This window comes from Onychostoma macrolepis, chromosome 19 (assembly GCF_012432095.1).
Source record: "Onychostoma macrolepis isolate SWU-2019 chromosome 19, ASM1243209v1, whole genome shotgun sequence".
NCBI classification, from domain to species: domain Eukaryota; kingdom Metazoa; phylum Chordata; class Actinopteri; order Cypriniformes; family Cyprinidae; genus Onychostoma; species Onychostoma macrolepis.
The window spans coordinates 26956904-26970436 of record NC_081173.1 but is presented as its reverse complement, the minus strand read 5'-3'; the positions used below and the strand labels follow the sequence as shown (position 1 = coordinate 26970436).

The 13533-nt window shown below is 37.2% G+C and overlaps 1 protein-coding gene across 1 annotated transcript; it reads right to left on the bottom strand.

Moving 5' to 3' along the window:
• Window positions 1-6393: 6393 nt before the first annotated feature.
• Window positions 6394-11604, bottom strand: pdk2b (pyruvate dehydrogenase kinase 2b). The gene is made up of 11 exons (XM_058754412.1): window positions 11326-11604; window positions 10668-10809; window positions 9575-9646; window positions 9280-9464; window positions 8981-9070; window positions 8808-8885; window positions 8626-8702; window positions 8431-8529; window positions 7826-7936; window positions 7626-7739; window positions 6394-7287 (listed from the first exon to the last, which is right to left on the bottom strand). The coding sequence occupies exons 1-11, from the start codon at window positions 11441-11443 to the stop codon at window positions 7144-7146; spliced, it is 1230 nt and encodes a 409-aa protein (XP_058610395.1). The 5' UTR covers window positions 11444-11604; the 3' UTR covers window positions 6394-7143.
• Window positions 11605-13533: the final 1929 nt, after the last annotated feature.

Below are 13533 nucleotides of genomic sequence, written 5' to 3'. Positions count from 1 at the left end.
ATGGTTTCTATTGGGCTTCTATTGTTTTGTTTTTTAGCAGGGAAGAGCATATCCAAACAAGATTAATTCATTTAGACCACATTTCAACCACACTAGTTCAGAAATGTGACCAGCCAAACTCTAGTCAAAGTTTTTGGAAAGCTATACAGACAATCTTTTTTATCTTCTTTATCTTCTTTATCTCTGTTTGGCATACAAAACAGGCCCTTGCCCTGTGAAGATCTAGGCTGGATTTAAGCGTTTGCGTCAGGTGCACGCATGAATGCATTCTGGATCGCGTCCTTTCACGTCCCAGCCGAGTGTTTTTTATGACAGTGCCGTGACTGATTGGCACAGTTACTCATAGTGAGGCCACCTGCCTAATCAAAGAACTATATTTTACGTACATTAGCTTAATCTTAATCACGGTCCATAAACAGGTCGTGTAGACTGAAGGAAAACAGCACGTAGGCTGCATTGTGTTTTGAGCTCGTTAAGATCTGTTACGGCAAAACACCATTATCAGCTCTGATCAGGCTTGTGGAGCACAAATGGCTTTGTTAAAGTCACTTTAACGCCATCATAGCCATGGCTTTTAAATTCTCCTATAAAATGAATTGCACTTATCCCTTTTGCACCAGAACAAGCTGGGCTACAGCTTTAAATGTCTGTCAGGTCTTCACAGTATGAATAATAGTATTTAGATTAAGATTATACAATTAACGCCAAAAATTGGCAGATATGTTTTTTGCAGTCAGCCTTATTTCCTGTGAATGTGCGGGACTTCCGGTGCATTAGCCGCTATAGGTACTTAAATGACTACCTACAAGAACAGTAAAGGTAAAAGGGTCATTCCATGTGAAATCAACCAAATTTCAGAAATTTCCCCAGCTCAAATTTTTGATTTTGCTAATATATTTTCTGAAGAAAGATAAACATGTACAGTAATGATAGCCCAAATATTAAATGTCATGGATATATAGCCTCCCAGTCAACAATTTGATCTCACAGTGATCTCACCATGAGCTCACAGGATACTTGTGATGAGGTCACAATGTGAAGTAACAGTGAGCTAAAAGTGTAACCTCACAGCGCCCTCACTGTGAGCTCATAGTAATGTGAGGTCAAAGTGCACTCACTGCACAGAGACTAGGTACCCAGCATGCATTGCAGCATGAAGCTTTTGATTGTCACCATTGTTGAGATTCATACACTGTCATTTAAACACAAAGAGAAACATCAAGAATCAGAGTAGTTAATAATGTTTGTGTCTTATGCTGTTGTAGCTCTTCATGAATGATTATGAAAGTGACCCATACTCGGAATTTGTGCTCTGCAATTAACACATCCAAGGTGTACACCCACCCAGAGCAGTGAGCAGCCATTTATGCTGCAGTGCCTGGGAAGCAGTTGGGGTTTGGTGCCTTGCTCAAGGGCACCTCATTCGTAGTACAATCCCTGCCGGCCCAAGACTCAAACTCGCAACCTTTGGATTACAGTACGAGTCCGACTCTCTAACCATTAGGCCACAACTTCCCAAGACCAAGACTGCAAATTGAATCTAGGTGATGACTGTGTTGTTGTCATCAATAACAAACCACCTGGTTGCAGTCTGTTTTGGGTTTCCTTGCCATAACATATGTGCTTTACAAACACAGTTATAGCAGCCCAAAAAAATATAATGTTATAAAGTTAAGGGTCAAGAGCCCAACTAAAGCAAACACTAATCACTATGATGGTAACATCAAACAAAACAATAAAACATCATCATCTACATCTCTGTTAATTCCCAATAAGCGCTTTTGAAGATGTCTGACAGAAATTAAGTCAGTCTGGTTAATAATGAGTGAAGCTGGTGATTTGTTTATTTCAGTTGATTTCATCTAAGGCTGTGGCTGGAAGTCAGTTGTATGTTTGGAGAAGGTTCTTATAACAGAAATCTGTTAGCTGGGCGTGCACTCATGAGCTCATCATGTGAGAGCACTGTGATATCTCTGTGATAGTGTTGAGAAACAGGAAGTAGAATGTCCCCCAGCGACTGATATTTGAGCTGCCTCGTCTCAACCTGCTCAACATTTTGAGTTCACAATGAGCTCATATATTACTCACACTGTGAGGATCACCGTATGAGAATGGTGTGATGTCACTGTGATCATCGCGTGATCTCACGTGTTGACTGGGCTATTTACTAAGTAATCCACTATTTTGTAGAGGGGGAGTCAAAATGGCAATTTTCACCTGAGATTCAGAGCCAAATTACAGGAGGTTAAAAATGGCTTCAGAAAGATGGCAGCATCACGATGTTATTTTTACACAGAGATTGGTAGGTCTGTTAGTAAAATATGTTGACTTTAGCAATCTCCATTGCATTATGTGCCAATGATGACCATTCAAAAATGGGGAAACAGCACTTTTCAAGTTTTTTCTCCAAAGTTTGCATGCCTGTAACTCAAAAAGTATTAAAGATATCTTAATGCCCTTTTAGATATTGGGTCTTAACTTTCCATTTGGCATCTTCATTTTTAAGGCCCTATATTCCCCTGCTAAAAAAAAACAATAGAAGCCCAACAGAAACAATCACAGAAATTCCAATGGTTTCCATTAAAATACCATTATAAACCATTAGCTTCTTCCAGTAAAACCATTACAAAATTCCTTTTTGTAGTGTGTTTTGGGCATTTTTCTAATAGGATTTTTTTTTTTTTTTTTTTTGCAAAAATATGATACTTATTTTCTTTTAAAAAGGAATGCCTGAAGAACAAATAATGTTGAAACTAGAGATGTATCTCGTTTAGTTCTGTCATAACAACTGCATTGAACATACCTGTCTGAGTGCCATAAATATTATTTTTCCAAAGTTTGCATGCCTACAACTCAAGAAGTATTAAAGCTATCGGTAACACTTTACAATAAGGTTCATTATTTAACTACATTAGTTAACATGAACTAATAATGAACTGCACTTATACAGCGTTTATTAATCTTTGTTAATGTTAATTTCAACATTTAATAATACATTATTAAAATCTTGTTAACATTAGGTAATGCACTGTGAACTAACATGAACTAACAATGAACATCTGTATTTTTATTAACTAACGTTAGATTAGTAAATACAGTAACAAATGTATTGCTCATGGTTAGTTCATGTTAGTTAATACATTAACTAATGAACCTTATTGTAAAGTGTTACCAAGCTATCGCAATATGATTTTAGATTCTAGTTCTTAATAAACTTTTCTTTTGGAATCAGTAACAGTATACAGTTGATACGTATTGTATTTAAAGCAGAATGTCTGAAGAATAAGTGTTGAAACTAGGAATGCATCTTTCCCGCTATCAAAACAATATCCACAGAACATCTGTCGGAGAGCTAAAAATGCCTATTATCTTTCTCTCAGTAGTCTATTCATAAGATTCTATATTGGAATCAGTTTCAGGGATATTTGGAAGAAGGGATTTTGTTCATTTTAACAGCTTCTGAAGCTACAAAGAGTTTAAACACAATATTAAGTGGTGTATGGAGGGTATACCCACTTCTTTATCAGTCGGCATTCCGTATAGCCTACCCACTTCTAAATCCCCTCTGATGAGCATCATAGCCAAATCATGACAGTCCAGCATATGAATAACTAATCCAATTTCATGTGAGTAATTGCAAATATTCCCTAAAAGCTTCCAGTAAAGACAGTGACGCGGTCAGGAACGAGACGTAAACACGCTCACGCAGTGAATGTTTATATAGGCTACTCGAAGCCGGATGGCGCTCTCGCGCAGGAAGTCCGAAGCGGCCTCATAGAAGTAGCTACTAACTTAGAGTCACGAAGTGCATGAATCCAGCTGTCGCTGTAGCCAAAGCTATCTCTACTGTAGCTAAGCTGAATAAAAAGAAACGTGAAGACAGTAAACACATGATTGCGACAATATGGTTTATGTGTGGGTTTCAAGTCATCTCCAGGTAATAAAAAAACATCTGATTCTGAATAATGCAGTGCTAATTGATAACATTTATTACACTTGGCAATAGATAGGCTACTAGGCTATAAAATATATCTTCTGCCTTATTCTGTGATACAAAATTGGGAAAGAATGTAGTATATAGGCTAAATAAATCATAAAATTGTCATTTGGAAAATACAGGAAAAATATTATAAATGAATATTGTCCAGCAGTGTAGGCTATTTGATTTCTCAGCTGATTAAAGGCAAGAGGTAATAATTAATAAATAATCGTAACAAAACCTATCATTTAGACAAAAAAGCTATTATATTTGACATTTGACATTGAATCACAATTCTCCCACAATTCTGAACAGACAACTAAACAAAATAGCATGTATTTTACTAGAGGTTCTGACAAAAGTTGTTGCTGCAGTCTATTTATGTATTTATTTTAATTATTTATTGCAAAATCTGCACCTCTTCTGTGGATAATATTATTTTCATAATGATCCTTACTCAAGCAGCAGAAGTTAAGTGACAGTGTGCAAATATTACTGGCCCATTTTGGAGTGAACTAAATATGCAAGACTAGTTTTACATGTCACTGTTTATGACACAGGTCGTTCGTCCTTTGCCGGGCCGTTTAAAAAAAAAATGGGGGCATAAATTAAGAGTATACCCACTTCTCCAGGCACCACTACACCACTGATCAAATCCCACGCTTCATAGGGAAAAGTGGTCGCTTTTACCACACATTGCATTCACATCAATAAACCAAGATTTGCCAAACCTGGATTAATAATTAGAATGTCTTTTTTGTTGTTATATAATATGAGATTGGTCAGTGCTAAAGGGCATATTTGGCATAATCACTGATAATACCTCAAACATTTAAGGTCTCTCACACTTAAAATAGCCTAATTATCACTGGGTAATTCTAAACCCCAGGTAAATGGGATCCTGGGTAATCTTATTTTACATTTCACACTGTTCATAACTTCATACTTTACCTAGAGTTAACAATTAATCATTCATAATCTAATGTGTCACACTGTACATTCCTAAACCCTGGGTTACTGTTATTATTTGCTATTATTTGTTATTATTTGATGACTAGATAAACACAAAATTTGGTGTGAAAATTGGTAGGATACAACAATATATACATGGAGCTGCACCAAGATGTAGGATTAAACCATACAGGGCCTTAAAAATGAAGAAAAATAATATTTATGGCACTCAGACAGGTATGTTCAATGCAGTTGTTTTGAAAGAACTAAACAAGATGCATCTCTAGTTTCAACATTATTTGTTCTTCAGACATTCCTCTTTAAAAGAAAAAAGTATCATATTTTTGCAAATTGACCCACATTTGGTTTTTGACAGCTGAAAATATGTAGATTTTAACAATTTACACCTGAAGCCATATTAAAATTACAATATCGCTGGAACCGAACTATATAGGGCCTTAAAAATGAAGATACCAACAGGAAAGTTTGTTAAGACCCAAAATCTAAAAGGACATCAAGATATCTTTTATACTTCTTGAGTTACAGGCATGCAAACTTTGGAGAAAAAACTTGAAAAGTGCCGTTTCGCCATATTTGAATGGTTACCATTGGCACATAATGCAAACGAAGATTGCTAAAGTGAACAGATTTTACTAACAGGCCTACCAATCTCTGTGTAAAAATAACATTATAATGCTGCCATCTTTCTGAAGCCATTTTTACCCCCTTGTAATTTGGCTCTGAATCTCAGGTGAAAATTGCCATTTTGACACCCCTCTACAAAATAGTGGGTTACTCAGTAAATATTCATCCATGACATTTAATATTTTGGCTTTCATCCCTATACATGTCTGTCTTTATTCAGAAAAAAATATTAGCAAAATCAAAAATTTGAGCCAGGGACCTCTGGTTGAGTTGACACGGAATGACCCAAAACTGTTTGCGCTACAAAGAAGTGTGTTTATTATGACAGTAATAAAATTGCAACATCAACTGTTTTTGTACACCGGAAGTTGTGCTCATACATTAAAACAAGGGAATGCTGACTATAGAAAACAGGGTTTCCCCACTTTGTTCCATAAACAGTGCTTATTTTGGACTAGAGCAGGGGTAGGCAACGTCGGTCCTGGAGTGCCGATGTCCTGCAGAGTTTAGCTCCAACCCTAAACTCTACGGGACAGCGGCACTCCAGGACTGAATTTGCTCTGGACTAGAGCTTTTCTGACTCATTGATTTCTCAGCTAACGAGCTTAAAGGTGCAGTTGATTTGAAGAATTTGAGAACATGTACAGTCGGTTCCTTCCAGAACAGGGCTGGGAAACACTAATGTTGCACTGGTGCATTAGCTTGTTTCATATGGTTTTCTTACTGGGTGCACATTCACAGGTATCATGTTCTCAATTACATAATTATGTACAGTATTTCACTGGAACACTGTTTACAATAACAACAGCTTATGCGTATTGATGAGAAAATATCAGATTTATTTCAGTCATATGAAAAACTCAAACAACAAAGGTCCTTTTAACAGTGATAAATACTGTGAACACAACATTGAGTACACACATTCATTATGCAATGAAACACAACCGTACAGTGCCATTAATAAATGCTTACATAAATTATTTTGTTCTATTTACTATTTATTTTCTTAAATAGTAAGTATTGATCACACATCAAGTATGATTTCAAACTGTCCAGCCTCTTTTAGAGAGGAAAAATACATCTTTGGCCACATCTTCCTTATTTTGACACTTCTCAAGTTTCATACATTTTTTCTGACCTCTAATATGCCTTGCGTCTCATTTCTCATCCCAGCTACATTTCTTCTGCCTTCAGTATTTATTTCTTTGCAATACATACACTTCTCTCCACCTGTTTTTAGACTTAACACTCTGCTTCAATCAGGTTCACGTGCATCTAATCACCTCTCGCACCTCCAGGCCTTAACACTCGCGCGGGACTCTTCATCCCTGAGCTTTTGCTGAACTTCAGCAGTACCACAGTAATAACTTGTTTTGTACTAAGGAAATCTACTGTTTGGCATCTTAAATTCTGGCCACATGCAGTTAAGTGTTCCCAGACAACAGTACTCAAAGAGCATTGGGAGATGCTGTCACTGGTCCCCGAATGCGAGCATTCACAATGGCAGCCTATCTTGGCAATCTCTTAAAGGCCTTTGTCATAACCTTAAGGCAACCAGCTCTGGTGTTTCACTTTGCAGCCTTGTACGCCGCTAAGTTCAGCGGCTCTTTGCTCGGGACGCACCAGTCATCAGCTTCCTGGTTGAATTTGTAATGGCGCAAGGCGGTTTGATTGAACACTGGAAGCTTCTCTACTGAATCTGTAGACAGGGCCTGTGGGAAGAAGACTGCGGATTAATGATTTGAAGACTGACAGATGTAATGTTCAAAGTTGACAGGATGTCAACAGATAAGATTAGTGTAAGCAAAACTCTCATTATGATTTGCCATCTTGCTGTTTGTTTAAAATTTCACCTAAAAGTGCAAAGTCGTGGTTTACTCATTGTTCCAAACCCATATGACTTACTTTCTTTTGAGGAACAAAAAAGGAGAAGTTTAGCATAATGTTGACGCAGCCAATTTAATTATAACTGAGCAAAAATCTCATATAGGTTTGGAACAACATGAGATCTAGTTTTTATGCAAGCTAACCCTTTTGAAGATCTCTTTACCTTCAGCTGAATTACAGCATCTGTACCATAGCCCTCCATTGGATAAAGCTGGAGATCACCTTGGAAGTAGCGTGCGTACAGGCGGGAGATGGGAAGGCCGTAACCAAAGCCAGCCTGAGGGAACAACAGGCAGGTTTGACTTTAAGTTTTAAATGAAAAAACATGCGCACATGCTATTATGAAGTGTCCTACGCTCTTACCATTGGGGTCCGCTGATGGTCACCAATAGTAGGTCTGGGTGCTGTTGAATACATGTAGCTAAAAAGTCTATCAATCTTCCTGAAAGGAACGCCACCGCCCCTGTCACAGATCTGGAACATGAAACATGAATGTTTAGAGAACAATGACGTGTTTTGTGAGCTGCGTTACATCAGATGATAAATATGTGTGGGTTACATGACTAAGACTGAGGGATTGACTGCTGTGTATTTGTAAGAAGATAAATATAATCCTACAAACACTGTTACTGCATGGATATAGCATTGCGGTTCAATGTCTGCTTTGTTTCATGCTTTAGCCACCAGCAGGGCAAAGGTTAACAGTATCGTTAATACTAGGTGGTTTCCGCTTATGGCAACAAATGATCTCAATCAAGGGTGGTTAGAATATTAATCTTTAGGACAGTTTATATAACGTTATCAGTTATCGCTGAATCTAGGGCAATGTAACAGTGTGAGGAAGGAACCCATGATTGAGAAGAATGAATTGGTGGCGTGACCTCATTTTCAAATGAAGAGTTTTATAGGTTAAAGATATTATCGCTGCCAAAGTTCTCTAACATCATCATATTGGAATTCTCATTTACCTTGATTGACAGGTCCTCTCCACCTAGAGCAATCATGACTTTAATTGGTGGCAACGTGCTGCTTGTTTCATGATTCTCAAGAGTCGCCCGCATTGCGTTCTAGAGTGGAAGAGATGTAAGAATGACTTATTTATAATCTAAATTTAATTATTCCATATGCGTCTGTATTATGCAGAAATAAAGCACCATGCCTACCTTGAAGAGCTCAAAAACCATGTGGTAGAGGTGAGAAGGAACATAGGATATCTCGATTGGCTGTGACTTGTTCTTTGCTGCAACAGAGAACAAATACCATAAAATATAATGCAGTTTGCTGACAAAATTTAAATGTTTTAATGCAGTCCCAAAACATCTGGAGAATGTATTTGATTCCTCACCGTTTATCTCTCTAAGCTCCAGCTCAGGGGATCCGAGGTAATACTGCTCACAGAGCATTTTAGCACACTCATATGCATCTGAAGCAGAACACAGGATGTTAGTAATGAATTTGCACTTGACGCTAAGGTAATATTTGCTTTCCGAGTCGATAACAGCACACTAGAGCACCCACCTCTGATTACATTTGTGACGTCACAGCAGGAGTCAATGCACCCGATGCTGCTGGGATGTCCTGGATTTGTGGAGCCATCAAAGATCAGAGCTAAAGATAGAGCAGGAAATAAAAGGGAACAGAGGGTTAGAGGTGTACTGCAAGCTAATCATTCTCTCATATCCAATGAATAATTAACTCAAACTAGAGCAGGCCGGATTATTCAAGATCTAATGACCTGTAAGTGCTGAGAAAGCGACTATTGATGCCAAGTCCAGGTATCAGGACTAGCTCAAAGATTCAGGACAAGATTAACTTACTGTGCTGGTTGATGAGCATGCGAATGGAGATGCGGTTCATGTAAAAGCGGTCCAGAAAGTACTGAATATTCTGACATGTTACAGGATCTGCCTCAAACGCATCTCTATACTCGATGACACCCTGGGCCATGGTGGGTACCACATCATTGTGCCTGTTCCTGATGGTCACCAGAGTGTCCACAAATCTTTGGAGACAAACAGCAAAACAACACCATGAATCCTGCTGTTTTGTACTTTTTAATAATATTTCTTTCAAATTCTGAGATAGATGATGTATGTAGATTGAAGAACCTACTCAGCAAGAACTTTAGGGTCATTGGGACTCTTGTCTTGGAATTCTAGGATGTCCATCAGGCTTTGGACAAACCTTAGAAAGTAAAGAGAGAAGACAAAGGGAATGAAAGATTGTACACTACTATACATTCATGTTTTTTTTTTGTTTTTTTTTATTAATGCCACTGCACAGTTACAATTACACTTTTTCATCTCCAATAACACCCTCAACCTATATTGTTTTCACACTTGCAGGAAAGATTTGCAATTTTTAAGCATTTATCAGTGTTGTTTTTTTGGTTAAATTTAAAAATGCAATAATTAAAAATTAAGAAAATTAAAAAAAGAACTTAAATACATTTAAATACTAAAATTACTAAAACTATATTTAAAACTTTTAAAATATATTAGCTATTAATAATTTCCTCATTTATTTTTTAAATGTTAAAAAATGTCTTATTTCGCAGAGTTTCCCTCCTTGCTGTTCTGCTCGAGCTCACTAGAACTTATTGTTCCAAGTCAGTTCTCGAAAACAAGTCTGCGCGCCACCGCTACGCCGCACCTTCTCATATTTCACTTGCTGAAGTGAACCGCAGAATCCGTTACATAAGCGTTCCCTCAGTCTAGTAAACAAGTGAGGGTCTGCAACGGCATTTCAACACCATATGCTCATAAGCAAGCATGCACAAGCACGTTTTTGAAGAAAATGTTTTAAGCAATTTACACCACAACTTCATATCACATGGTCTAGAACCCCAAAATATAAACTAGCCTACCGTAGAAGAAAAATAATAACGATAAGAAATGCTTGATGATTCCTAAGATTAGGCTACAACTTGAATCCTAAAATGCAAGTTGTAGCCTAATAGAAACCGGATGGAGCTTGATTCTTAACTTTAAACTGCTGAGTGTGTAATGTACAGTAGTAGTGGCTTCTTCTTGGAAAACATCAGGCTGAGAAACTGGGGCAAAGTTCATCGTTCAGTTAGGAGGCGTGCAACACATTACATAATGCACGCGCGTAAAATAAACCATTTTAATGATGAGTATGTTCAGCAGTGCATTAGATAAAATAATACACATACATGATTGATCATGAAAACCCATGAACTTACCAGCTGTGAACTAGCTGAACGGATTGAGTCATTATCAGTTGGTCTGGTAAAAGATTGATCTCTTTCAGACTGTTGCTCAGTCTGACCGGGAGCTCTTGTTTGATGAAAGCGAAAGATGTTTTCTCGCACGCATTTGTGGATCCTGAAAAGACAAAGTGACAGTCTGAAATCTCAGCTCAATGCCCACTTTGCTGCAATACAGTTGAACTAAAACTCAGATATTAAGAAAAGCAAAGACAGGACTTGACTGAGGTTCGTTTCGTGCACTAATATGAGCTAACCTTAAAGACTTTAAAAATAAATAAATAAAATAAAACAGTACACTTTTTGTGCATAAATGGTGTGTAAATATAGCAGGCTAAAGTTACAAATAATCACAGTCCTTACAAAAAGCGCTCGAGCAGCGAAATGTTACTATGGCCACCCCATCCAGGGAACTCGACTGTTTTCGAGCGTCAAGCACATTGTGTTTGAGCGAACTTTCGCATTTATAGTTTTTAAATATCTTCATGAATAAACCAATCTAAATTATTTCATAACAAACAAGAATATAGCATGTTATGGTGCAATACACACGCTCAGTGTGCACCATCATCCTTGGAATGACAATATTGCATGCAAAAATATTTTGCATAATTTTTTTTTTAATTTAACTTACCGAAATCCAGAAACTGCTTCATTGACAAAGGCGATGGAGAAAATTTCGCGTAGTAGTCAATATGCTTTGGTGCATTTAGCATAGCAGCATTCCTCATTATATACCTTACAAACTTCATCTTGGAAGATCAAAATATCCGAACTCAAAACAAAAACGTCGTATATTGTCAGAGCCGTAGCCGTAGCTTTTCAGTTTAGAGGTTTTCAGTATATCCTCCCGTGCAGTTCTTTATTCAGTCTGGGGCTGTCTTGTCTTGAGACCCCTGTTGTTGACAACTCTTTAAAGTTTGCGTTCTTGCATAATGACACGCCCACGGCATTACGTCGATATTGATGGTGACCAATCGGAGAGAGGAAACAGGGACACTTGTCCCTCTCAGGTATACGTCAACTCTCAGGATCGCGATCAACAAGCTTGCATCTACGTGATGTTTGTACTACAACATGGAAAATCACGCGATAGCATCACAACAAAATGCCCCATAGAAAGATGATACAGCTGGACATTATGAGGTCAAGCGTTACCCATCACCCAGTTGGACCCGAGTACAGGAATGTGTCATGGAGAAGTGGCAATGCATAAAACACGTAAAAAATAAATAAATTGCTGGCAAAAAAGCATGGCAAATTCACTATTTCAAAATTATAAAATGCAGTGATGCTTCTTAGCAATGTGCAATATTCAATAATATGGTGAGTAGGTAATAGGTCATATTATTAGAGTGGGTCGGTGTTGCAGAGCTTAAGAATTTGACATCCCATGATGAGGTGACTTCAGATGCATGTGAATGAAAAAGGAATCAAATGAATGTCAAAGGTAAAGGAGAGCAGTGTCCTTCTTTTAGAGTAGTTATAAATAATAGAAATACATATAATTTAAAAGGATCAGTGAAACTGATGCATATATATATTTTTATTATTATTATTATTATTATTATTACAAATGCATAAACATGTTTATTACATACAATAGGGCCCAATATAGCATTTAAACACTTTTGGACGCTTATTTACATGTTATCACGATTCACAACAGTATTTTTTATAATAATTTTGATTCTAAAAAACGTATTATTACGAAATGTTTTACTTACAAATGTATGTTTTTTGCTAACTTTCTTCTAAATAAATGTTACTTGGTTAGATTTTTGTTCAATTCTATCATGCATCTCATTTAAAATAAGTGTGACTTAATTGTCCAAATAATTTTTAGGGCCACATTTTTATATATACATATTATAGCAGTTATAGGTCAGCTTGGTCAGCTTTTATTCACTTATAATAAGGAATAAATATTTAATCATTAATCACAAAGATTACAGGGGTAAATCAAAGCGCTTTAAAGAAAAATGATAGGCTATATAAAAACAGGTCTAGGCAGGCCTATTAGTTATTGGAGAAAGGAAAAACACTTTAATTCATAGAAGTCAATCACTGTATAGACTGAAGTCATATTTGAGACGTTAAAGAGTACAGTAAACAAGACTACTGAGAAAACTGAGATTGCATAATACAAACGAAACGTCTCATGACTGCTCCCTGGAGGAGAAACAAACAAATTAAAAAGAAGTGATAAAAACAATTCAGACAGAAAAAAACTTTGGCTCTGAGCTGAGGAAAGGTGTCCTGTTGAAAAAGCTTGAATTGGCGGTTGGAACTGTGTCAATCCTTTTGTCAGTCAGTCTGTCTGTTTGTACGCTACCAGTTTGCACAAACAAGAGACCAGCGACCACGTCCCAAAGGAAGTACCAGTTTAAACCAACCAGATCTCATGAAAGTGCGTATAAATAGTACGCCAAATAAAAACGAAAACTCGTGGTATTGATACGCAAAAATGGACTTTGTTGTGGTGTAGATGCGTATCATATGCACGCCAACAAATTTCGTATCATATGCACGCATATAACGGGGGGTTTGGCGTAATATTTATAGCCTACGTATTTTCATGAGACCGCGGGCTGTTTAAACTGGCCATATGAGTCAGTATGAACTGGAAAACTGGACTGTTTATTCAATCGTCTTATATCACCCTTTGAAGAGGAGTCAAATTTCAACTCTAGTTCACATAAATATAGGTTTTTTCTTTCAAGCCCTGAAAAGTAGGCTAATTTTAGTTAAACTGCGTCTGCATATCTTAATCCGATGGCTTCTGCGAATGTAAGAAAAAATAAATTAGGCCTATTCAAACCCCCAACCTAAACAGAGACAT

Excerpts from the sequence above, each read along its gene's own strand:
- pdk2b (XM_058754412.1), bottom strand. The coding sequence starts at position 11,443 with ATGAAGTTTGTAAGGTATATAATGAGGAATGCTGCTATGCTAAATGCA. Across the intron at positions 10,810-11,325 it reads GAAGCAGTTTCTGGATTTCG|GATCCACAAATGCGTGCGAG; the intron begins GTAAGTTAAATT and ends TTGTCTTTTCAG. Across the intron at positions 8,703-8,807 it reads GGAGCTTAGAGAGATAAACG|CAAAGAACAAGTCACAGCCA; the intron begins GTGAGGAATCAA and ends TCTCTGTTGCAG.